The 27,337-nt window shown below is 44.5% G+C and overlaps 2 protein-coding genes across 2 annotated transcripts in view; both read left to right on the top strand.

Moving 5' to 3' along the window:
- Positions 1 to 249: 249 nt before the first annotated feature.
- Positions 250 to 27,337, top strand: part of GLIPR2 (GLI pathogenesis related 2) — a 41,966-nt gene continuing 14,878 nt past the window's right edge. Inside the window, exons 1-3 of the mRNA XM_077810878.1 lie at positions 250 to 397; positions 16,439 to 16,547; positions 21,647 to 21,750. Of these exons, the coding sequence (XP_077667004.1) occupies positions 385 to 397; positions 16,439 to 16,547; positions 21,647 to 21,750 (226 nt within the window). The 5' untranslated portion in view covers positions 250 to 384. The remainder of the gene's footprint in view (positions 398 to 16,438; positions 16,548 to 21,646; positions 21,751 to 27,337) is intronic.
- On the top strand, positions 23,200 to 24,780 carry LOC144261386 (uncharacterized). The gene is made up of 2 exons (XM_077810877.1): positions 23,200 to 23,579; positions 24,168 to 24,780. Exons 1-2 carry the CDS (start codon positions 23,219 to 23,221, stop codon positions 24,707 to 24,709), a joined length of 903 nt encoding a protein of 300 aa, XP_077667003.1. The 5' UTR covers positions 23,200 to 23,218; the 3' UTR covers positions 24,710 to 24,780.

Here is a 27,337-nt window from a genome sequence, read left to right as displayed (position 1 = left end):
GTTCCCATATGGTGCAGTATTTTGTTTGTAACAACTTAGTGTATCAGAAATGGTCTGTTATTACTAAACTAAATTGGCATGTGGATGCACATGGTGGTTTTTGAGCTGCTTGGTTTCTGTGGAAGATAAATAACCCCAACTCTAAGCTGGAATCTTGCTCAGAAAAGAATTTGCCTTATTCCTTATAAGGCATGGGCAGGCTCATAAATGGGTGTAGTTAGACTTTCTTTGTGCTGTGAGCGCACTCTAGCACTGTCAGCTCTGCAGGCAGTCTCTGCAGGCTTGGAGCTCTACAAGGAAATTACAGTCAGCTCAAAACACATCTTAATCTTATAAGAGAAACTAAGTCAACAGAAGCTTCAGGTAACAATCAAGAACGTGGTCATGGGAAAGTCAGGTTGGTGAATATTTATATGGAGCTTGTTGTGAATACTTAATCTGTAGATTATGTAAACAAAGCTTGTATGCTAAAATCTTTCCTTGTGGTTTAAGAATTGCAAAAATGTTAGTGGCTTTGTCTTGTATAAGCTGATGGCTTTTATGCATACAATAACAGGAGTTTCTTTGTTTTGTGACAAAGGAATGTTTTCATTAGATTTAAAAATACTGTACAAAATGTATAAGACAAAACCAGTTACCATATTAGATATGACAGGTTTCAGAGTAACAGCCTTGTTAGTCTGTATTCGCAAAAAGAAAAGGAGTGCTTGTGGTTAGTCTCTAAGGTGCCACAAATACTCCTTTTTGCATATTAGATATGGTGACTTTAATATTTAAGGTAGCTTTGCTTTTATGTATGCAGTTAGACTAACTATACAGTATTTGAAGCAGGATATTTATAATGATAAGCACCTTAGTTTTAAAACTGCAGTTGGTGTGTGGCTCTGTAAGCATAACTGAGGCAAATCATGTAGTTATAAATACGCTTATTGAATTAAGTTAAGTATTTCTTGCCTAGATGACCATATTCAGGAAACTGTTAGGATCAGCCTTTGGCTACAATTCAGCAGAATATAGTCTCTGGCTCTGCAGGGTTCATAGGTTTCACAGCTGTGTATCCTCCTCCCTGTTGTGAGGATGAAATCTACCCCCTCTGCTGCATTAGACATTCCACAGCTGTCCCCTTTGCACGGCTGAAGTCTGTGGATATGATTCTGATATCTCTAATGCTGGTGTAGATCAGAACAAATTCCACTGAAGTCACTGGAAATACACCTGTTTTACACCAGTGTGCCTGAGATCAGAACTGGGCCTGGGGCCAGCATGATGTCTTTATATTAGTTATCAGATTTATGGAGCCGATGGAGATTTGCTTATTATGTTCAGTCGAGTCTATTAATGTGGGGATATGAGTTTTACCCGGTTGATTTTATATCTGTTAGTCTGAAGAATTTGAAAGGGCTCATGCCGCAAAGATACTAAACTATCTCACTGAAACTGCATTTCAGAGAAGGGGAAGAAGGGCATTATGCAATTTAAAGATTAATGCTCTGTCTACACACACAGTTGACAGGAACTGAAAACCAAACATAGCAGAAGAGGAGTTCTGACTCCAGTAAAATAGCTTTTAGATGGTGGAACAGAAGTTTCCTCTAATACAAATAGGTAACTTGAAAAAAAAATAGTCTAAGCACAGGCCAGGCCAGGCCTCAATCATGCCGTCCCCTGGCGGACACACAGGAGAAGTTACTCCACTAGAACACTTGTAACTGTCTTGCTCACATGGGGATATTGACTGTTCTGAGAAAAATAAGGGGCTAGTTGGGCATGAAAAATGGGGGAACTTATTTACATATTCTCACTGCTGTGAAGCTGAATCATTTCTTTTGACACAAACAATGGATGGTCACCAATAAATGGCATATATAGGGCCTAGAAACTAGAACAGAGGACTTTCAGTTCTTAAAAATGCAGGCCTCTCCCAGTTAAGCTCAAGAAACATCTTCATTAGCTGTCAGTCATGGTAGGGCTTTTTGACCTTATCTGTTTATTGGGAGTTGAATTGTGCCTTTAATCCTTGGAAGACCATATACCAGGTGCCATATTGTCAAAACCACTCAGCACCAATAATTAGGATCAGATTTTCAGACAGCTTATCATGTTGAGTGCTGAGGTCTTTAGAAAATCTGGTCATAAAAGGTGAGACAATTGCAAAAACCTGAGTAGGACTTAATCCATCCAACAGAGGGAAGTAGGATACATACATTCTATGTCAGATGTTACGTGGCTAGCAAGTGAGTGCTATTTGTAGTCACATGGCTCTGAAGGCTACAGACATTTTCAAATGGATTAGGTCCTTAGTAAATATGTTTGTGATTTAAATACCTATCCTGGTTCACCACTTCCAAATTTAACTATACAATTTTTAGATTGGAATAACAGTTTTATGCTATCAAGTATCAAGTTTTATGCTATCAAGTTAGTCTGTATCCACAAAAACAACAAGGAGTCTGGTAGCACCTTAAAGACTAACTGATTTATTTGGCCATGCATCTTAAGAAGTGCTTTTTTACCCACAAAAGCTTATGTCCAAATAAATCTGTTAGTCTTTAAGGTGCCACCAGACTCCTTGTTACTTTTATGGTAGTAGAATAAAAACAACAATCATCAGATAAATTAATAACTCAGTGTTACACCAATAAAGATTATGTTTAATTGGGCAAAAGTGGTGGAAATCAAAATAGGTGCAATCCAATTACAATTTGATTAAAATCTTTTTATCTTGGCATGGACATGGTCCATGTTTGAATACTGGTAATTCTGTGGATGATGAGATTAATCTCTGTAATAAATAACCAATTATGTTTCCCTGACACTTATTATTGAGCGTCAGTTGTGGCTTTTATTCTGAAATTACTTCCAGTCTCTTACTGGTTTTTGTTAGTTTGCCAATCTTGACAGTTCTTGTGGGTGTAGTTTTTAGATAACCATTATACAAATACATCCCAGAAGTGGATTTTCTTTGGTTACTTAATAGGTGGTCCTCCTCCTTTTGAATCAGCACTGGGTGACCCAGCATGCTATCAGTGGGCAGTGTGTGTTGCTGGGGGTACATTCAGATATGATATATAAGTGAGGTCCTCATAGGTGCTGCTACAACCCCTGGCTTGACGTGGTTTCCATCACATACAGGACTTACAGTTTGGTTCAATCTCTCCGTACCTGCACTATACAAATTGTTCCAGCACCACTGGAGATCCTGACCATCTATCATTAAAAATCTTCCAGGCATACAATAAGAGTAGGGGTGTTGAGCCCTATGTCCTGGCCCTGTTCCCTCTTAGACAATTACATTCACTGACTAATTTCTCTGTGCAATTTCAATTTGATGTAGTATTCTTCATTTCCTGTCCTGAACCATTCTGTGGTCTTTGCTCTTTAAATAACTGTGTGTTCCATACAGGTGGCTGCATTTCAGTGATAGGTGAACTGATTCCTAGTATATATTCGATGTTGTGAAGCTTAATTAATATTTGTAAAGCCCTTTAGGTAAAGATCCAAACTCCTGTGCAAATGTAATGTGCTCCACAGATCACATTTCTCATCCCAAATACCAAATCATTCAATTAATGCTACCTCCTCACCAGCTACAAACTAAATCAGTTTATGAGTTCCCTAGGACAAGTAAATGCTAAACAGCCCTTACCTCCTCAACAAATTGATTTGTGCTGGCCCTACACACGCAACCTTCTGGTGGGAGGATGGGGCAGTATTGGCAGGAGGCCCCCCATACAAGCAGAGCTTTCTGCTCCAGGAGCTATAAAGAACAAATTTTTTTTCAGTGAAGAGTACATTTACCGAAAAATGCATTTGTGGAGGCACCCAAACTGTTTATGAATTCAAGTCAAATTTGGCAAATATTTTAACCTGGAAAAAAAAGCCAGAAAACAAAAGTTTTGAAAATATTGAAATGTTTTGAATCAACATTTCAGGAAGGAAATGAAGATTTGACTTGACAGTTTGTTTGACATTCCGAATTTTCCGTTTCAACTCAAATGACTTTTTTTGTTTTGAGAAAAACCAAAAGAGTTGTTTCTGTTTGAAATTAATTTGTTTTTCCAGTTTGTCCATGGAACCAAAAGAAATCAATGATTCACTCAGTTCAGAGTCACAGGCTGGCCAAAGAACCGTACTCCTAACAGCAGCAACTGTGCCCCTCCTACCGAGCACCTAATCTCAGTGGTTCTCAAAGTTTTGTTCTGGTGACCCCTTTCACACAGGAAGCCTCTGAGTGCAACCCCCCTTATAAATTAAAAACACTTTTTAAATATATCTAACACTATTATAAATGCTGGAGGCAAAGCAGGATTTGGGGTGAAGGCTGATAGCTCACAACCCCCTGTGTAATAACCTCACGACCCCCAGTTTGAGCACCCCTGCCTTATCTGCAATGCCAGCCAGGTTCCCCCCTTACAGAGGCAGTTGCTCTCACCCTGCTCCCAAACAGTGGTGTGGGTGGTAGAACCATCTCTCTGAGCCTGCGGACAGATATCACTACATGGGATATGTTTAGAAGATTTTGTTTGAAACTTTAAGGGCATTTTTAAAAAAAAAGATAAGCCGAGGTTCTGCAGAAATTGATGCAAAGATTGCTATTTGCTGTGGGTGAGTGGGTTTTTCAAGCCCTAGTAGCGATATTTCTAAATTCCTAGCCTAGCAGTCAGACTGCCTTCTCGCTTTGTAATTTTAGAACATTGAACATGATAGCAATACTCCCGTCAGGACTAGAACATCCCCTCCCATGAAAATAACCCACTGGAGGACACGCCAGTCAGGAAACTCCCCAGATTTTACCTACGTTTTCAGGAAATCAGTACAGTATTTGGGGCAGCCTTTCAACTCCATGAATCCTGGGGATCTGAAAGGAAAAGAATCTCTACATACTTCTTGACAAGAAATGACCACGCCAGGGGCAGGCAATTCTATGCTGCTCTGTTGCTGTTGACCTCCACTCAGCAAGATTCCTAACAGCTGAATCCACTGCAGCTGTGCAGGGGCTCTGCAGCTTTAACTCCCAATAACTCCCATTTGGATGTCTGTAGGGCCAGCTGGCAATGATGTTTCAGAGAGCAGCTGGTTGCCAACCCCACCCCTAGGCTCTGAGGAGCCTGATCCTTGCTGAGAACCCATAAATAAGCTTCTAAAGGTCCCTAGTGAAGGGGTGGAAGAATATTGCAAAACTGGCACTGCCTTTTTCTCCCTCCCCCTGCCCACTTTCCAGGCTCCAAGAAAGGCATTTTTAATTTGGGTGTTTTCTACTGCTGAGCAGAGGGGATGGCCCGGGGATCTGTCACTAACTGCTCTTTGAAGTAATCTTGTTAATGTGGTATAAAATAACATCACATTAGGGGAGATTCAATAAGGAGTGACTCAGTAGATATTGTATATCAGTGGTTTTCAAACTTTTTTTCTGGCGACCCAGTTGAAGAAAATAGTAGATGCCCGCGACCCAAAAGAGGGGGTTGGGGTGTGGGAGGGAGCTCTGGGCTGAGGCAGGGGGTTGGGGTGTGGAAGGGGTTCAGGGCTCTGGGTAGGGGGTGCAGGCTCTGGGGGGGGGGATGAGGGGTTTGGGGTGTAGGAGGGGGCTCTGGGTTTGAGAGGGGCTCAGGACTGGAGCAGGGGGTTGGGGTGTGGGAGGAGGTCAGGACTCTGGGCTGGGGATGCAGTCTCTGGGCTGGGGCTGAGGGGTTTGGGGTACAGGAAGGGGCTCTGGGTTGGGGGGGTTCAGGGCTGGGGCAGGGGGTTGGGCACAGGCTTTTACCTCGGGCCAGAGCTGGATTAATCTTCTGTGGGCCTGGCCCCAAACATATTTGTGGGCCCCAATGGAGGCAATGGTGCATGGCACGGGGAGGTCAGTCCCCAGACCAAGGGGCCAGCCAGAGGCAATGGGGCATGGCATGGCGGGGGTGGCCTCGCTCCACCCAGCCCAGTGCGAGGCCACTATTTACAAACCGTCAGTTGCCAGACACACAGTGGCCCACCTGGCCCTGTGCTGCCAGCATGCCCCTTCCCCTGGGGGGCGTGCCCATGCCGTGCCACACAGCCGCCCCCTCGCCCAACATCCCCCTGACTCCCTATGGCCAGAGCCCCCCTGCATCCACTATGCCCAGAGCTCCCCCACCCCATCCCACAAATGCACAGCGGCCTGCACAACACTACTGCTGCCCAGCGCCGCCCTGCCTACAGCCCCACCACAACTGCCCAGCACCCCCCACAGAACCCCCACTCCCTAGTGCCCCAACACACGTTTTCCGTGCCCCCTCACAGCCCATCTCCACCCACACCCCAGAGACCCACTCCCCCACACCCTGCCTTCCAGCCACACTCACCTGCTCTGCTGGGAGGCTGAGACGGCAGCATAGCCACGGCTGGTCCCAAGGTGGGGAATCGCTCTGGCCCCTCGGGAGTGACGTGATCAGCCGGCCCTGGCTGGGCTCCCTCAAAACGCACTTGCCTGGAGAGGCCCAGCTAAGCCCCCCACACTGTTCCCCCCACCCCCACCTGGCTGAGACTGGCCGGGCTTCTGCACCAGTCCCAGGCGACTCAGGTCTGGGTGCCCCACAGGTGGTAGGAAGCAGAGACTTCCTGGAGCCGGAGATGCATTGGGATCCGGCCAGGGGGCAGAGAGGAGCGGGGGAGTGGGGTGGGGGGGTGGGGCCAGGGGTCGGAGAGAAGCCCTCGGCCAGGTGGTGGGCAGGCCAAGAGGAGCAAGTGGTAGGCGGGGGGAGCCAGTGGGGTCTCGGGGCGCAGTGCAAGTGGAGCAGGCTGGGGCCCCTTATGAGCATGGGCCCGGCTCCATGGCGCCACTGACGCCATTGTAAACCCGGCACTGCCTTTGGCGGTTCCCGGTCAGCCACGCAGCGGGGTGATAAGGCAGGCTTCCTGCCTGTCCTGGCATCGCGGACCATGTTGTGCCCCAGAAGGGGCTAGCAGCAGGTCCGGCTCCAACCCGCAGTTTAAAAACCACTGTTGTATATCCTCTTACATAGCCTTCTGTAAATATGAGTCAGAATTGAAAACAAAATAACTGTATCCGTGAGAAGTGAGTGAGCACTAGGAGTATCCTAGGTTGTACTGCCAGTTGAGCCAGTACAACAAATAAATAACTGATAAAATCCAAAAAGAATACAAATGATTACAAAAGAAAAACAAATTACTTTTCAAAATTTGTTTTAAACACAGTTACAGCTTTAGAAGCAAATATCATTTTTCTCTTTAAGAAATGGGGGATAAATGCAACTTCTGGAAATATTCAAATGCCTTCCATTTCTTTATGCAGAGTGAGATACATCTTAAAGTGAGCTAAAATTCATGTCCCTGTTATGAAGCTGTTATACAAAATGTCTTTCGACACTTGTTGCAACTGCCTTGTTCTAGCTCTTAAGGAAAGTATCACAAGTTCACTAGAGACCCCATCTATTCATTTTCTGTGAAATCTTATGCACACAGGCTACCAAAATGATAATTCATTTTCTGTGTTTGTATGTTTTACCAGACCAGAGGGGATAGACAGGAGATGATGAATTAGTCTGTTAGCAACAGGATGTCCATGTTCAGGACCATTAGGGCAATTGCTGATCTTAGAAATGTTATCTCTTCTTATTATCTAAGGCTCTTTCTATACAAGGGATAGACTAAAAAAAGTGCTTTTTTTAAATCAAGCTACTTAATCCAGTTAAAAACACACAGACCTGCTTTTAGTCTGTTCCTTGTGTGGAAAGGCCCTAAATCAAACAAAGGATTCGAGATGCTATGTTTAAAAAAAAATCAAAATACCGTATTCCTAACCAGCAAATAATGCTTTAGGCCAAAATCTGTCTTGCACTCCATGTAACCCTGCTGAAGTCAAAGGAGCTGCATTGTGTGTAAGAGAGTGCAGAATTTGGCTCTAATTTTGCATAGCACTTGCCCTTTAAACATGAGACTCACCAATGTTGCAGTAGATTGTGGCATATCTCCAATTCTTCCTGTTTATTGAAGGTTAAGTGCAGCCCACCTGTGCTCAAAACTGAAAAATGCTCAGAGCAAACATATCCGAGCAATTTAAAAGAGCAAGACAGACTGTACTTGTATGCAGTTCTATCTCAAGGTTCTTCATAAAGTAGAACTGCAAAACATGCTCTCTTTGTTGCTTTCTCCTAATCCAAAGGAAAACCGTTGGGTTTTTTTCAACAAGTTAATAAGGCATCACAAAAATTTTTCCTTTACTAAAATTAGGTGAAAGTTATTCATCCAAGCAATGAGTCTTCTGGCGGTGTTGCCAAGTGGACAGAGCACTGGACTAGGATTGAGACCTTTGTTCTGTTCCCAGCTATGCCACTGGTTTCCTGGGTGACCTTGTACAGGTCACTTCAACACTGTGCTTTAGCTTGCCTGTCTGTACAATGGAGGTAATGATATTTATCTCCTTTGTACATTGTTTTGAGATCTAGTGATGACAAATGCTATATGAATGTGAGGTATTATTATTGTTATTATTATTTTTTTATTTATTAATACAGTGGTAGTTTCTGCCTTTGCTTGTGTGGGTTTGAATTGCACATAATCACTGCTTCATATACACTGGAGAATCAGAAGTTTGGGTGGGAGAGAGTGTGCTATTTTGTATGTGTGCCATGCAGACTTAAGAGTGTGCCCACCTTCAAGAAGGTCATCATAGTAGTAGAGATAGCATCTGGTGCAAAAACTGCTGACAGGACCTTATGCATACATAGACCACCCGATTGCAGTAATCCAGCCTTCAGGGCTTTATTGTGTCTCTGTTGTGCACGTGTTCCAGAGTGTTCTGTGATATCTGACCCCAGAGTGAGGTAAGTCACATAAGTGCTAGCAGTGGGACTGAAGGAGTATTTCATAGTTCTAGTTTCATAGTGCAGCAGAAATCCAGGGATGTGAGTGTGCAAGGTAGATTACCAACTCCTTTTAAAGATTCATCCCATGGATTTAGAGGATGGCACACTGGTGTCCCCTCCCCCCTTGAGTTTCCTTTCCCCACTCTCCTCCCCAAGGGAAGGGCTCGATGTCAGGTAGCTGCTCCCCTAAAGAAATATGGAGGTGAGGGAGGGGGCCTGTAGGGGCAAGGTTGTGGAAGATTGGCGAGGAACTAAGTGGTGGACTATGTGACTGGATGTAAGCGGAGGATGCAGGCAGTTTCAATTAACTTTGTCTGATAGACCCTGCCAAAAGATATTGTCGCATAGCTCAGCATAGTTTTGCCTGTAAACAAGTTAGTTTATATAATAAGCATAAAGCAAACATATAAGAATGTAACCAGCTGTTGACCCCATGTAACCCCGAGATAAGCGCGGAGAATATAGCGCCGCAGAGGACTCCCCCCCGGCAGAGTCCTGCCTGATCAACTGTCCCAAACGGCCAGAGTCCCCTGCAGCCCCTCCGCGCATCCTAGGGGCTCTCCGCGCAGATTGGAGCGTAAGTTCTTCCTTCCTTCCTTCAATAAAGCGTAGTTTACTATTCTTAGGCCTGAGTGTCCTCCTTTCACTGGTGTCTCCCTCCCAGCCCTTGCGGGCACAGGGCCAAAGGCTGCTATTCTCCCCCAAACCCTCAGAAGATCAAAATAAGGAAGGAGCAGGCTGAGTCATTTGGAGGAAGAAGTTTTGGGCCTGCTTGAGGTCAACACAAATCTCTAAAGTTCACTGACAAGGAACCAGAATGAGTTTTAGATTTCCATAGAAACCATGTAATTTTCATGTGGTCTCAGGTTTCAGTGTGATCAGTTCACACAGCCATGTGTACTGCGCAAATAAATTATGGTATGATAAGGTAACTTGGAAGATAACCTGTGCCATCACTCTGGAGTCTTATGCAGCTGTTACTGTGATGGAGGGGTTCACAAATGATTTTATAATTAGAAAAAGCTCTTTAGGGTATGGACTGCTTCTGAATGTGTTTGTACAGTGGTTAGCCCAAATGGGGCCCAATCCTGGCTGGAGTCTCTAGGTCCTACTGTCATACAAATACTGTAATGAAATAAATTGGACCACATCTTCACAGAGTGTTGTGTGGACATTTTCCATCCCTGTGGCAAATACAACAATTGTCTATGTGGTAAAGAAAAGTTAGGAAACTATTTAATGTATTTTAAGCGTATTTTAATGTGATCTAGAAACTGGAAAGAAGGAGCAATAAATCTCCATGGACAAGCAGCAAGACCTTGTTACGTGATGTGGCACATATACTATTGCATAGCCAGTGTAATGTAGAGAGAAATAGTGTGATGAGAAGAGATTCTGTCTTAACTTTAATGAGAGCTTGAGAGACATGAGCCTCACTGAAAATATAGCCCCCCCATGTTGAGAAATGTGTAAGAAAAGGCAAGATGGGAGGGGAAAAAAATACAAAAATAGATCAAGGAAAATCCTCACCAAAAGGGATCTCATAGATTGAAATGAATGCTATTTTGAGCAGGTCTAACACACACACAAGAAAGTCCAGCATAAAAAAAAAAACAGTGTTCCTGGAAACTGCGTCCCTTCCAGTCCATGTATAACTATAACCCCAAAACCTCTAGTGCCTTTTGGCAATACTTTCTCTGTGAACTTGAGGTACCGCACCAGGAGGTATTTTTTCTTAACTCCTGCCATGTGCAGGAAGTTACAAGGATGCTCCTCCCATTTTCTGGAAAGATGGAGTTGCCTCTTTGCTCTCCTAATACAGCATCCTTCACCCTGTGCGTGCATAACTTTTTATTTCTTCTGTGTTTCCCATAATTATTGCAATTATTTCTTTTATTTGAAAGAGGGGAGCCTTAACAGTGGGAAAATTCAAAGTTTTGAAATGAGGGGAAGGAGAAATTCTATAATATTAAAATGGAGTAAGAAATATGAAATTTTAACTCCTTGATAGCATTCCAAAAGGTTTCATAATTAAAGTAGCAAAAATCCCCAACGGCCATGTGGTACTAGATGGAGAGGGCTCTAAGTTACTACAGATAATTCTTTCCCAGGTATCTGCCTTATGGGTCTTGCTCAAATGCTCAGGGTCTAACTGATCGCCATATTTGGGGTTAGGAAGGAATTTCTCCCCAGATCAGATTGGCAGAGACTCTGGGAGCTTTTTGCCTTCTTCTGCAGCATGGGGCACTGGTCACTTGCAGGTTTAAACTACTGTAAATGGTGAATTCTGTGTAACTTGAAGTCTTTAAACCATGATCTGAGGACTAGTAACTCATCTAGAGGTTATGGGTCTATTTCAGAAGTGGATGGGTGAGGTTCTGTGGCCTGCAACATGCAGGAGGTCAGACTAGATGATCACAATGGTCCCTTCTGGCCTTAGAGTCTATAAAGACCATCCTGAGGCCTTTGGGACCTTGGGCATGTAGAACAAAGTGAGGCAAAGGATAGGTATAGCTGTGGACTTTTAACTTCTCACCCAAATCAGAAATCTCAGGTATTTCTCCACAGAAGGGCTGTTATTGTAGGGGAATAAAATGATTAAATAAAGATTACTGTAGCTGGTCTTGCTTCAGAGTAGGACGTTTGTCCCAGTACATTTAATTATATCTGTACTATGTGTTATGATATTCCCATTTTTATTTCAGAGTCATAGCTTTACTAATAAAAGGTAATTTTCACAATAAAGGTAAGTTATAAAATACCTATCATAGGTGAACACAATATGACATGTACAAACCAGCATGGCTTCTACTAAGGCTCTGAAGCACCCTTCTAATCCCCTGATCCTGGGTCAAACAAAGACCAAGAGAGCTCCTGGCATAATTTAGACTGGAAATTCTCACTAACTCTTACTTTCAGTGTCTGGCTTCTCAGTTAATGGCATGTCACTGAAATGGAAAACTAGAATTCCTTCCAAAACAAACTAAAAGGTTTTTGGCAGTTTGGAGTCTCTGCTTGCATATCAGAGCACACAGATCCTGGGGTGGGACGGGGGGAGCAAAAATAGCACATGGCCCTGAGATCATGGTGGATAATTGCTCATTTATATAGTTGTTCTATAGTAGCTTTTTTGTGGGAGTGGGAAAAGAGCAGAGAAAGAGACAGAGAAACTCTAGGCAAAAATTAAGTCATCTTTGCTAAGCCTTGAGGAAATTGTTGGTATTGTCAACTGTGTCTGTTACTTATTTGCTTTTGTAAGCCAAAATGTGAGTGCAAAAATAATTTTCAGTGCTATGTTTCTGCTAATACGTTGAGTGACTATTTACGTGATCTTGTAAATCTCTGGACTCTTTGGCTAGTATTTTTCTCTTTTGCTCTTGCTGTTATTGGAGATATTTGTGTCACAGTTCCTGAGTTAACTATACTTCTAAACCTCCATGGTCCCCATGAGTGTATCTCATTAGGTCTTAGGCCTTTAGCCGTCACCTTTCTCAGGGCAAGATCCCACAATCCTCTCCCTCCAGACATGACTACATACCTGTCATTCTGTGATCACCTCAGCACCTCTCACTTCAGAGGCAATGACAAGGTTATTCAGTGACCAACCGGCTCTCATAAAGTAGCATACTATTTTTTTAGAACAAAAACATTTCAGCTCAAACATATCTTAAAAACAATAAACAGCTCATAAGCTCATGGTTTTTCAGGTGGTCATCCATCTTTCATATGGAAACCCTGGCAGTTGCTTTAAAGCACTTCAGGTCCTCTCACAGGGCCTGTCTACGGGCACAGACTCATGTCAGCTCTTTGATCAAGTGTGAATGACCCTCTCCCAGGTCAGGGCTGTCACTGTGTACAGTTTCAGGTCCTCTGTATTCATAGGCTTCTTGAACTAGGTCAAACCAATATATGCTATTTCTGCAAGGAGACGTAATTTCAAAAACTTATCTGCATTGTTTCAGAATTGGGGATTTTCATTAACTGTCATGCATTGATTTACTGCAGGAAACATTTTTAACTTACCCATTGAGCCAGGGATGCTCACTTGCAAGCCCACAAAGATACATATAACATTTATATAATAGTCATTGAATAGTCCATGTTGTTAGGGGGCTTATTCCTTCACCCGCTTACTTCCCTGGTCTCGCATGAACAGAGAGCAACAATAACCGAAGTCCGAAGGTGCAAACAATTCAATGTTTATTGGGGTGAACTTCCAGCAAGCAATGATTCCAGTTTCCTTCCTTAGTGTCCCCCTTCCCAGCTCTGACACCACAGAGCCTTGCCTGTGTCCCTGTTCCCATTCCCCCCTTCAGCAAAACATGATTCCAATTCCCCCACCCCCATTCCTTGTTCCCATTCCCCCCCTTACTTCCTGATTGACTGTAGACTATATAGTAAAACTTGAGTTCTGCTGAGCTATACCTTAACCAATCATTTTACTGAAATTTAACTAACCAATCCTAACATATTGTAACATGATTATCTAACCAATTATATCCCACCACCTTATTTAGTTTACACCCAGCAAAATTAATTATACAGCAGACAGAAACAATCACAGAACCAAACAGAGATTATACAGACAAACAATAGGGAAATAGGGACTACAGTGATAGAACAACAAAGAAATGAGGATTTCACATCCCACCTATTGATAAGTGAGTTCTTGCCGGATAGGGTGCTATCAAACTAAGTTTCCTTTAAATCTTCTAGGCTCTTCCCTTTCTCTGGAGGTGATAGATCCGATCACCTTTTTAAGAGCCCTAGATTGCCTTATTTCAGTGTGACAAGTTTGATATGTGAGGATGTGACCATACACTTCCCAGCTTATGGCTGCCTCTGCTGCTTAGCCAAAGATCTTAGCCTAAGAACATGGCCTTAGACTATCATAGTGAGAGAAGGCCTATAAACAGGTAGACTGTGATTTTGATTCTTGTTTTGTACCTCTATAACTAGCTAAGTGATAAGAATACACCTAAAGTTTTAAAGTATAGGCCTTTACAGATAGGCCTGCATATCTATATCCTAACACATGTTTCAAAAGCATCTGTCACAATTTGTATTTGAATAAAAGCTCTCTCCCTTGCTGTCCAAGATTTTCCACTGTTTGGTACAGGACAGAAATGCTAATCCACTGTAGATGACATCAGTTAGTCATCGTGGAATTTGATTAGTTGTTGCATGCAGTAGTATGGATCTTATTCTGGCAAGTGCAGCTTGGAGCATGCAGATGCAACTCCTAAAGCAATTTCTGAGCCAAATTCAGTGATAACAAAAATGGTGGCGTAAATTGTTCAGAAAATGGGTGTATGTGAGTTTAAGAGGAAAAGTGGTATAACTGGCACCAATTTGGCATTTAAAGGTATGAAAAGTGAGTACAGAATACAAGTGGAAGGAAAAACATCTTACAGGAAGATGTAGGGGAGGATGCTAGGCTGGTTTCTTTTAATAAAGTTACATCACCCAGAAAACTCCCATTGCCAAATTCAGACCTGCATAAGTGAACACAAGTCACATTGACTTCAGTGGAAGTTGTTAATCTTTATTTCAGGGATTCGTTTAATGTTTATTTAATGTCAAACTGGTGCAAATCACACTATTCTGCCACTCAACATTCATTCATACGTGTCTTCTGACGAATGTACACCTGTCATTTTACTGTACATAACTAAGGCTAAAATTTTTCCATGGAGGTCACAGAAGACACGGAATCCATGACTTCCAGCGACCTCCATGAATTCAGCCCTGTCAGCCAGGAGCTGCAGGTCCTCCTGCCACCCTCCGTGGCCACAGGCCCCTCGGAGCGTCCAGCCGCCACGGGAGCGGGGATGCAGCTCCTGGCCACCGCAGGCAGCAGGGGCCCCCAGTAGCTCCCGGCCAGTGGTGTGGGCCCTCTGAGAGCTCCTGGCCGATGTGTTCGGCAGGGGCCCCCCACAGCTCTGAGCTGTTTCAGGTGGCCGCCTCCCTCCCCCGCTCCCAGCCCAACGCAGGCGGTGGGGCCCCCAGAGCTCGGAGCGGCAAGGGACCCAGGAGCTTCGAGCCACCCTGGGTCCTTCAAAGCTCCCGGCCACTGCAGGTGGTGGGGGGACCCTGGAGCTCCGAACCTGCACAGGCAGTGGGGGCCCCCAGAGCTCAGAGTGGCCCACTCAGCTCCCCAGCCTCTGCCGGCAGTGTATTGAGAAGAAATTTAGGAAAACATAAGGTTAATAACAGGAAAAGCTTCCCAACCAGGAGGTGAAATAAACTGGAAATGATTTTACAGGGGAAGAGTTGGAAGTCCTGTTGTTTAGGATATTTAAAAATAGACTCGATAAAACATAATTAAATGGATAATAGTGAACAATCCTGCATCACTGGGGAGTTGGAATTAACATTCTAATGGGAATTGTCCTCTTGTAGAGCAGCAGTAGTTAAAGTTGAAACTAGCTTACCATTTAAGGTTTGTATATATATTTTTTTCTTTTTAAAATCCAAACTGTCCCCAAAAGAAACTGAAACTTCACACACCACAGCTTATCCTAAAGTATAGTTTCTCTGTGAAGTTTGGAAAAATTCAGCAAAGCCGTTGTAAATCTATGATGTCTCAAAATTTCCCTTGTTCATTTTTTGAAACCTTTCCTAATGGCTTTTTGGCTCATTGCATCTAGGAAACTCCAGTCTCTGCAAACTTCTTACTGCCGTCAGCAAAGTGAATTGCTCCTGCTTCACTATTCCAGTGACACCATATATCACTACTTATTCACCCCTTGTTTGCTGTCTTAAAGGTGAAGATTACCAGGGTATAAAAATAAACATCTTAAAGTTTTTGAAAAAGCAAATTTTTACAAGAAACAAAACAATCCTTTCCTGTCTCGCCTCTCAATATTTGTGGTGATTGTTTCAGTCTTTAACCCCTGATTTGTATTTTCAATTCCTCATACATTTTTTTTCTAGTACTGGGTGATGGGGAGTGGTGTGGGGGGGAGAGTGACTTTATGCAATGTATACTTCAAAATATTTGCATATATCTTAACATAGTCTTTTGACTATCTGTACAGGGGGGGTTGACATATGTAGAATGGTCCTGTATAAAAAACTCCTTTATTTTTATTCATCATCATAATATAATGCTACTTATATAGTGTCCTTCCAAAAAAGTATCTCAAAGGGCCTGATTCTGATTTACACTCAGGTTACACTTATGATCTAGCAGTATAAAAGGGCCTTAAATTATGCTTACTTTAAGACCTCTTTACACTGCTACCGTGGTGTAAAAGAGCCTTATTGTTCTGTGTTCTGCAGGCATTAATCAATAAACCCACATAACTCCCTCTTGAGGTCATAGGTAGGTATTTAAATATATATAACACCTTTCAAAATTCTTAGATGTAAAGCACTTGCTATATTTCTGGCTTCATTTCATTCTGCTCATAGGTAATTAGGGTGGTACAGCTCTGTTGTTATTTCACTGAACAGCACACACAGTATTCTTTAGATTCATTCAGAGTGCTGTACCAGCTTCCCAATATATTTCAAGTTTTCTTTTCCTGATTTTAATGAAGGCTGTATTTGATAGACCTTTCCAATATTTTGCATTATTTCAGCTTCCAAACAATTTGCTGAAGAGGTCTTAAAAGCCCACAATGACTACAGGAAGAAGCATGGCGTCCCGCCACTGAAGCTTTGCAAGAAGTTAAACAGTGGAGCACAACAGTGAGTTCAACCCTTCCTTTCTTGTAATGAGACTTTTATCACATATATGAATTAAGCATAGCACATTCTATTCTATTACCCAGCGCTGGGATTGCCTATGCATAGCCCAGAAATATGTGCACTTTGCCATGTATTGTCTTTTGTTGAGGTGTTGCCTCCAATGTATGATACTTCCATAAATGATGCTTCCGTACCAGTGAATCTCTCATGGTGGTGGAGGTATTCATATTCCTAGCTTCTAAGGCCAGAAGGGACCATTCTGATAGTCTAGTCTGACCTTCTGTATAGCACAGACCATAGAACTTCCCCCAAATAATTCCTAAAGCAGATCTTTTAGCAAAACATCCAGTCTTGATTTTAAAAATGCCAGTAATGGAGAACCCACCACGACCTTTGGTAAAATTGTTCCAATGGTTAATTACTCTCACTGTTAAAAATTTACACCTTATTTCCGGTCTGAATTGGTCTAACTTCAACTTCCATCCATTGGAGTGTGTTACATCTTTCTCTGTTAGACTGAAGAGTCCATTATTAAATATTGGTTTCCCTCATAGGTACTTATACATGGCATTCAAGTTACCTCTTAATCTTCTCTTAAGATAAATAGATTTTGCTTCTTGAGTCTTATCACTGTAAGGCATGTTTTCTAATGCTTTAATCATTCTTGTGGTTCTTCTCTGAACCCTCTCCAGTTTATCAACATTCTTCACAAATTGTGGGCACCAGAATTGGACACAGTATTCCACTAGTGGTTGCACCAGTACCAAATACAGGGATAAAATAACCTCTCTACTCCTACTCGAGATTCCCCTGTCTATGCATCCCAGGATCCTACTCTTGTCATCTCCAAAAGTACCCTATTCTGGAGATGGAATAGTGGAGAGATACAATAATTTCACAGAGCTTTGACTAATATAATAAGACCAGAGCTTTGATTAATACACATTTTTGTGAGACTACTATTTTGTGCTCTGAGGGAAGGAGGACGGAAGAAATCCTCTTTTAGAAACGTAGGAACTACCACACTGCATCAGCACACTAGTCTTTCTAGGGTCCCTGAAAGTAGGTGTACTAGATCATACAAAAGAAGGTGTACAAAATCTGAGAATGGACAATATATGAAATAACCGACCCTTAAAATAAGTTTCTTTCTACTCCTGACAGATAGATAGTGGTTGGTTTGTGTCCTAAAGCATGTAAGCTTATATCCTTTTATCCTTCTAATGTAACTGTGTAGTAAACAAGTCTTCTTGTTATCTATATCAATAAATCATTTTTGAGTATTACTAAATTTTGACCTCAATAAATCATGCAGTAGTGAGAACCCCAGGTTAATTAGGGCTTGATTTTAAAAAATGCCTCAAAATTTGTTGTGTTATAATTATATCTGATGTCCCCTTGTTTTATTTGAGATGCTTCCAATTGCCTTTCTCTACACCATTAATTATTGTACATCTCTCTTGGGTTCCCTTGTATTTGTCTTCTCTCTAAAATGAATAGTCCTGCTATTTTCAGTCTTTCCTTCAGGAGCCTCCCCATTTCTACAGTCCTTTTCATTGGCCACTTTTGGACGACTCCTACTTCTCTCATATTCTTTTTGAGATGCAGTGACCAGTATGCAGTTTCCACAGTATGCATCCGAGTCCTGTAGTGAGCTGTAGCTCACGAAAGCTTATGCTCAAATAAATTGGTTAGTCTCTAAGGTGCCACAAGTACTCCTTTTCTTTTAGTGACCAGAACTTAGCCCAATATTCCAGGTGGTGCCACGCTATTGATTGTATATAAACAGTAATATTCTTACTGTTCTCTAACCCATTCTTTATGCATCCTAAATTTTTGGTATTTTAACTGATTGCCTTACACTGAGTTGTCCACAGCCACCCTAGGTCTTCTCCTGCATGATTACAGTTAATATAGACAACAATGTTTATGAATAGTTCAAATTATTCTTTCAAATGTGTATTACCTTGCATTTGTCTCTATTGAATGTCATCTACCATTGTGCTGCCCAATTGTGTAGTATTGTTAAGTTCTGGAACTCCTCACAAATCCTCTCTGTTCTTGACTAATTTACTAATCTTAACTTTTCCCTGTATGGCATGGAACGGAGAGAAACCTTTGCTTGACTGATGTTAGTCGCCTTGGTGTACAGTATTTATTTATTTTAACTTTGGAAGGCACTCAGATACTAGTGTAAACAGGCACTACAAGCACCTAATAACTTTTGTGTCATTGCAGATGTAAGCCCCTATTCCAATCATTAATATATTAAACACCGGTCCTAGTAGAGCACCTTGGACAACTTCGCTGTACACCCTCAATCAAGCAATTCCCTGTCATTAACTGATGCCTCCCACTGTGCAGAAGACTTCACAGAAAACTTGGGCATTGGTGGCACCTTGGTCTCTCCTCTTCTGCTTGTGGCACACAAAAGTTTAGTCTCCTGATGACTGAAATGCTTTTTTTATTAAAAAAAAATTAATACATCACTGGGCTCAGTTTAGAGGTCTCTGGGTGAAATGCCGAGTGATAGACATGAGGACAGAGTAGATCTATGGCTCCCAAACTGGACTGATTCACATACTACCTTCCTAAAAAAATTTATGTTTGAGATACCACATGAAAATTTGTCCTTGTTGTGCATATTTATTTTAGGCCTTAATAGGCTTACCTTATGCATTTCCAGAATCTATAGAAAAATAAATGCATACAGAAGCCTAAAATATTTGATTATAATATCATTTGAAAACATCTCAGGTTTTTAGACAGTGCAACAAGAAGCAGCACATTGAAGCAGCCGTTATTATTATTGGCCTTTTGTAGTACTCGGATTACAAGAAACAGTTAAATATCTCATCCATGATGCATTGATCTGTGTCAGTATGCGGTTGTACTACATGCAGTGGCTTGACTTTTTAAATCATCTCATTTAAATTCAGAGTTCCTGCTAATTCTTATCTGGATGGTCACTGAACACAAGCCAAAGGTCACGTTGTTTTCCTTTCGCAAGATGTAAATCAAGAAAAACACAAAATACTTTGAGTAGCTCTCAGAGAAAAAGAAGAGTACCATTAATGAGAAGGGGGCGTATATGTGTGAAAGGGCTGGGGGACTCAGGGGGTGGGGTAGAGAGGTGAGGACAGTGCTTGTCTGAAAGAAGGGGTGGGGGTTCTATCATAACCTGGGAGCAGCACCTTTGGTAAAACAGTGCTTACAGTGCACCCCTCAGCAACCCAGCTTGAGTTTAAATTTCTTTTGCTAGGTCTGTCATCTTTTGCATGCTCCTTCCTGCCCCCTCCACTTTAAGCGATGGTGGAAGAGTCTTTGCTGGAAGTTGGGACCTTTATCTGGGCACCAGGCAGGTTCAGCTCTAGGAGACCTTTTGCTCCTCAGCAGTTCTAGCCTCCACTCCCAAACAGGGCCCATGGACATCTGCAATCCTGGGCAAACTGCACAGTGGCCCCCACTCTTAGGATGAAGCTCAGATTGCAGCCAGAGCACTGTGACTCTGCTTAGTCCTGTAGCCAGGCTTTTATTCACTGGACTTGACCAGCTGCCACCCCACCCTCCTGGCCTCCCTGCAGAGACAGGGGGCATTCTTCATGCATCCCCTGCCTTCCAGGTCTGCAGGGGTCAGGCCTCAGCCTCTGTGGGGCAGGAAGCGCAAAGGAACTCTGCAGCGGTTACTCATGTGTGTGGTGAGGGTAAGGAGGGCTTCAATCCCATGGTTCCCTGTGACTGTGAGCTTTGCAGCTGCCCTGAACTAGCCCTGCCTGTCTGTGTCTTTTCGGATGAGAGGAGCTCTTGTGGCACGACAGGGAACTTTGCGAGTTTGCTACAATAACTTGAGCAGTGCAGCCCAGTACAAGTAGAAGACTAGTCTGGCCTTCTGTTCTGTGTGCAGTGTCTAGCACAACTGGGGCCTTGTCCGTGACTGAGGCTCCTAGGCACTACAGTGACGCAAATAATAATATAGCAGAAAGGCAGCTAGCTGGGTATCTGGTGAGAGTAGAGCGCCCCTGTGGACAGCCACAGCACTCAACACACCACCGAATAAAACTACTGCACCGGAGCAATTGGCAAGTCATTCACCTTTGTGGCTGAAAGTGCCATGTGGCTTCTTGAAGTCCAGTGGCACCTTAAAGACTAACAGATTTATTGGGATAAAAAAAAGCTTTCATGGTGCATCTGAAGAAGTGAGTTTTTTAGCCACGAAAGCCTTTGCCCAAATAAATCTATTAGTCTTTAAGGTGCCACCGGACTCCTCATTGGTTTTGTGGACACAGACTAACATGGCTACCCCCGATACATGTTGCTTCTTGGGCATTTTTTGGCCTCCGCAGTGCAGGCGATGACTGTTCCTTTGAAACCGAAAGGGATTTTTTGAGTTTTGGGTGTAACCCTTCCAACAGGCTCCCATCCCGTGTTCATGTACTGCGGTTTGGGAGTCGCTGGACTAGATGATCTAATGGTTCTTCTGGGCTTAAATGCTTTGAAATCACCTCTGTCCACACTGAAAATTGACTATTTATTTCCTGCTCACTCTTTTTTGTCTCTTAAACAGTCTCTAATCCATGACTATTTACCTCTTATACCACAATTAATTTGTTCTCTTAATAGCTTCTGGCCTGGGACTTGGGAACCCTGCCCCCAAATATATTCTAATTTATAATCCATATTGTCCCTATGCAGATTTTTCCTATACAGGGGACTAAAAACTATAGGAATTGGCACTTACAGCAGTTTCTGCAGGCTCTTCTCCATACACAGAAGTGGCAGAGGCTGCAGCTCCTGGATTCTCCAGGATCTACGCAGATCTCAGTGACATGAGACTTTGTACCTTTTTGCCTCCAAAGCCTCTGTGGCAGAGAGTCATGCTGTAATAGAAGTGCAGAGGCCCTAGAGGCAATAAGAAGGCAGAAGGGCTCTGGACTCTTCTCCTTATGCTGCTGAGATCTGTGTTGATCTCGGAGCACCCACTACTTTAGGCACCTGGAAATTCAGTAACAGGATTATAAACCCCCAGGTCAGTGTGACTGCTCTCTGCATGCGATATTAGCTGGTACTGCTCTGTCACTGGCATATGATTCCTTTGCTAGGTATGCAGAAACACTGGCTAGCACCAGGGTCCTCCAACACAGCCCTGAGTCTTCAAATGGAAAATGTGGAGAAAATCTAGCGTGGGCTTCCTATGATCAGCCAGGTAAGTTTGGTCTTTGCTCCTAACTCATAGATGTTAAGTAAACAAGCCTCCTTAAAGAAAAGGAGTACTTGTGGCACCTTAGAGACTAACCAAAATTGGTTAGTCTCTAAGGTGCCACAAGTACTCCTTTTCTTTTTGCGAATACAGACTAACACGGCTGCTACTCTGAAGCCTCCTTTGTCATTTTGAATTAGGAATGTAAATACTTATAATACAAAGGCCCAGATCCCATCCTGGCTGTTCGGGTGGCTCAGAGCAATGGCACTGGTAGATATTTCTTCAGCTCCAGAAATCTTGACAGTATGGACGTGGTTCCATGGGACTGGCTTAGGGGATGTGCAGTGGTGGACACTTAAACTGCTGTGCTGAAAAGAAGATGTGCATGCTGCAGCTAGCATGGTCTGCTAACGGCAGGTGACAGACAGCTAGTGTGCTGGGTCTGCGTGGTGTGAGTAGCAGGCCATGCCCCTTTGGTGCTGTGGTGCACGGGCTGACTTAGTAGCCAAGCCCCAGACCTAGAGCTCTCCAGAGTGCTCAAGGGGTATTCTCCCTGCTGCTTGCATGGGAGCAGAGAAGAAGAAGGCTCCCACGCCTTCTCTATTCCCTGTCCCATTTTTGCACCAGCGCAGCAAAGGAGAGTCGTTGGCCCAACATTGCCAAGAAGCTTAAGGGCTTGTCTGCCCTTGAAACACTACATTGGCACAGCTGCAGCAACACTTCAGTGTAGACCCATACTACAGCAACTGGAGGGATTCTCCACACCCCTGAGAGATGTAGTTAGGCTGATGTAGGATTTCAGTGTAGATCAGCCCTAAGTGAATGCTAATTGCTCCTGCATTCTCCTCTCTAAGTATGGGAACTGCTATGTGAATAAATACTTTCTAAAGACCTTTGCCCTGGTCTACACTAGGACTTTAGGTCGAATTTAGCAGCGTTAAATTGATGTAAACCTGCACCCGTCCACACGATGAAGCCCTTTATTTCGACTTAAAGGGCTCTTAAAATCGATTTCCTTACTCCACCCCTGACAAGTGGATTAGCACTTAAATCGGCCTTGCCGGCTCGAATTTGGGGTACTGTGGACACATATCGACGGTATTGGCCTCCGGGAGCTATCCCGGAGTGCTCCCTTGTGACTGCTCTGGACAGCACTCTCAACTCAGATGCACTGGCCAGGTAGACAGGAAAAGAACCGTGAACTTTTGAATCTCATTTCCTGTTTGGCCAGCGTGGCAAGCTGCAGGTGACCATGCAGAGCTCATCAGCAGAGGTGACCATGATGGAGTCCCAGAATTGCAAAAGAGCTCCAGCATGGACCGAACGGGAGGTATGGGATCTGATTCCTGTATGGGGAGAGGAATCCGTGCTATCAGAACTCCGTTCCAGTTTTCGAAATGCCAAAACCTTTGTCAAAATCTCCCAGGGCATGAAGGACAGAGGCCATAACAGGGACCCGAAGCAGTGCTGCATGAAACTTAAGGAGCTGAGGCAAGCCTACCAGAAAACCAGAGAGGCGAACGGCCGCTCCGGGTCAGAGCCCCAAACATGTCGCTCCTATGATGAGCTGCATGCCATTTTAGGAGGTTCAGCCACCACTACCCCAGCCGTGTTGTTTGACTCCTTCAATGGAGATGGAGGCAACACGGAAGCAGGTTTTGGGGACGAAGAAGATGATGATGATGAGGTTGTAGATAGCTCACAGCAAGCAAGCGGAGAAACCGGTTTTCCTGACAGCCAGGAATTGTTTCTCACTCTGGACCTGGAGCCAGTACTTCCTGAACCCACCCAAGGCTGCTTCCTGGACCCGGCAGGTGGAGAAGGGACCTCCGGTGAGTGTACCTTTTAAAATACTATACATGGTTTAAAAGCAAGCATGTGAAAGGATTACTTTTCCCTGGCATTCGCGGCTCTCCTGGATGTACTCCCAAAGCCTTTGCAAAAGGTTTCTGGGGAGGGCAGCCTTATTGCATCCTTCATGGTAGGACACTTTACCACTCCAGGCCAGTAACACGTACTCGGGAATCATTGTACAACAAACCATTGCAGTGTATGTTTGCTGGCGTTCAGACAACATCCATTCTTTATCTCTCTGTGTTATCCTCAGGAGAGTGAGATATAATTCATGGTCACCTGGTTGAAATAGGGTGCTTGTCTTCAGGGGACACTCAGCGGAGCCCGTTCCTGCTGGGCTGTTTGCCTGTGGCTAAACAGAAATGTTTCCCCGCTGTTAGCCACGGGGAGGGGGGAGGGTTGAGGGGTAGCCACGCGGTGGGGGGAGGCAAAATGTGACCTTGTAACGAAAGCACATGTGCTATGTATGTAATGTTAACAGCAAGGTTTACCCTGAAAGAGTGTAGCCACTGTTTTATAAAATGTGTCTTTTTAAATACCGCTGTCCCTTTTTTTTTCTCCACCAGCTGCATATGTTTCAGTGATCACAGGATCTTCTCCTTCCCAGAGGCTAGTGAAGATTAGAAAGAAAAACAAATGCACTCGAGATGAAATGTTCTCCGAGCTCATGCTGTCCTCCCACACTGACAGAGCACAGACGAATGCATGGAGGCAAATAATGTCAGAGTGCAGGAAAGCACAAAATGACCGGGAGGAGAGGTGGCGGGTTGAAGAGAGTAAGTGGCGGGCTGAAGAGAGTAAGTGGCGGGCTGAAGACAGGGCTGAAGCTCAAATGTGGCGGCAGCGTGATGAGAGGAGGCAGGATTCAACGCTGAGGCTGCTGGAGGACCAAACCAGTATGCTCCAGTGTATGGTTGAGCTGCAGCAAAGGCAGCTGGAGCACAAACTGCCACTACAGTCCCTGTGTAACCAACCGCCCTCCTCCCCAAGTTCCATAGCCTCCACACCCAGACGCCCAAGAATGCAGTGGGGGGGCCACCGGCCAACCAGCCACTCCGCCACAGAGGATTGCCCAAAAAAAAGAAGGCTGGCATTCAATAAATTTTAAAGTTGTAAACTTTTAAAGTGCTGTGTGGCATTTTCCTTCCCTCCTCCACCACCCCTCCTGGGCTACCTTGGTAGTCATCCCCCTATTTGTGTGATGAATGAATAAAGAATGCATGAATGTGAAGCAACAATGACTTTATTGCCTCTGCAAGCGGTGATCGAAGGGAGGAGGGGAGGGTGGTTAGCTTACAGGGAAGTAGAATGAACCAAGGGGCAGGGGGTTTCATCAAGGAGAAACAAACAGAACTTTCACACCGTAGCCTGGCCAGTCATGAAACTGGTTTTCAAAGCTTCTCTGATGCGTACCGCGCCCTCCTGTGCTCTTCTAACCGCCCTGGTGTCTGGCTGCGCGTAACCAGCAGCCAGGCGATTTGCCTCAACCTCCCACCCCGCCATAAACATCTCCCCCTTACTGTCACAGATATTGTGGAGCACACAGCAAGCAGTAATAACAGTGGGAATGTTGGTTTCGCTGAGGTCTAAGCGAGTCAGTAAACTGCGCCAGCGCGCCTTTAAACGTCCAAATGCACATTCTACCACCATTCTGCACTTGCTCAGCCTGTAGTTGAACAGCTCCTGACTACTGTCCAGGCTGCCTGTGTACGGCTTCATGAGCCCTGGCATTAAGGGGTAGGCTGGGTCCCCAAGGATACTTATAGGCATTTCAACATCCCCAACAGTTATTTTCTGGTCTGGGAATAAAGTCCCTTCCTGCAGCTTTTGAAACAGACCAGAGTTCCTGAAGATGCGAGCGTCATGTACCTTTCCCGGCCATCCCACGTTGATGTTGGTGAAACGTCCCTTGTGATCCACCAGAGCTTGCAGTACTATTGAAAAGTACCCCTTGCGGTTTATGTACTCGGCGGCTTGGTGCTCCGGTGCCAAGATAGGGATATGGGTTCCGTCTATGGCCCCACCACAGTTAGGGAATCCCATTGCAGCAAAGCCATCCACTATGACCTGCACATTTCCCAGGGTCACTACCCTTGATATCAGCAGATCTTTGATTGAGTGGGCTACTTGCATCACAGCAGCCCCAACAGTAGATTTGCCCAATCCAAATTGATTCCCAACTGACCGGTAGCTGTCTGGCGTTGCAAGCTTCCACAGGGCTATCGCCACTCACTTCTCAACTGTGAGGGCTGCTCTCATCTTGGTATTCATGCGCTTCAGGGCAGGGGAAAGCAAGTCACAAAGTTCCATGAAAGTGCCCTTACGCATGCGAAAGTTTCGCAGCCACTGGGAATCGTCCGAGACCTGCAACACTATGCGGTCCCACCAGTCTGTGCTTGTTTCCCGAGCCCAGAATCGGCGTTCCACAGCATGAACCTGCCCCATTAGCACCATGATGCATGCATTGGCAGGGCCTATGCTTTCAGAGAAATCTGTGTCCATGTCCTGATCACTCACGTGACCGCGCTGACGTCGCCTCCTCGCCCGGTATCACTTTGCCAGGTTCTGGTGCTGCATATACTGCTGGATAATGCGTGTGGTGTTTAATGTGCTCCTAATTGCCAAAGTGAGCTGAGCGGCCTCCATGCTTGCCTTGGTATGGTGTCCGCACAGAAAAAAGGCGTGGAACGATTGTCTGCCGTTGCTCTGACGGAGGGAGGGGCGACTGACGACACAGCTTACAGGGTTGGCTTCAGGGAGCTAAAATCAACAAAGGGGGTGGCTTCGTATCAAGGAGTATTTCAGGCAGGACTTCACGGAGGGTTCCAATAAGAAATGGTGCACCTAAGTTATTGTTCTTATTGGAACAAGGAGGTTAGTCTGGCCTCTGATTGATACATGGCTAGATTTACCTCGCTGCACCTTCCCTGTGAGTGACTCCAGTGTGACCTAGAGGAATGAGTCCCCTAGACGGGGGACGAGGCAAATGAGTACAAAACAAATCTGGTCTATTTCTTGTTTTGATCCACTCCATCTCATCTTTTACATCTTTGGCTGGCAGCAGACGGTGCAGAAGGACTGCATGCCATCCACATCTCATGGCTGCTTGGCAGAAGATGGTGCAGTAGGACTGCTAGCCATCCTCATCTCTTGCCTGCTCGGCAGAAGATGATGCAATAGGACAGCTAGCAATCTGTATCGCCTGCCTGCTCACCATAAGACGGTTCAATAGGACTGACTGCAGGACTAAAGAGAATGACCTGGTCAAGTCACTCCAAATTTAGTCCCTGTGCCCATGTCTGCCCAGGCGCTCATGGCCGACGTGGCCAGGAGCACCTCGGACATGACGATGACGGCTACCAGTCATACTGTATAGTCTGCTGCCACAAAGCAATGGGTTGCTGCTACTGTGTAGCAATGCAGTACTACGTCTGCCAGCACCCAGGAGACCTACGGTGACAGTTACCTGAGTGGGCTCCATGCTTGCCGTGGTATGGCATATGCACAGGTAACTCAGGAAAAAAGGCACGAAACGATTGTCTGCCCTTGCTTTCACGGAGGGAGGGAGGGAAGGGGGGCCTGACGATATATACCCAGAACCACCCGCGACAATGTTTTAGCCCCATCAGGCATTGGGATCTCAACCCAGAATTCCAATGGGCAGCGGAGACTGCGGGAACTGTGGGATAGCTACCCACAGTGCAACACTCCGGAAGTCGACGCTTGCCTCGGTACT

Source organism: Eretmochelys imbricata, chromosome 2, assembly GCF_965152235.1.
Source record: "Eretmochelys imbricata isolate rEreImb1 chromosome 2, rEreImb1.hap1, whole genome shotgun sequence".
NCBI classification, from domain to species: Eukaryota; Metazoa; Chordata; order Testudines; family Cheloniidae; genus Eretmochelys; species Eretmochelys imbricata.
This window is presented reverse-complemented; position numbering and strand designations above follow the sequence as displayed.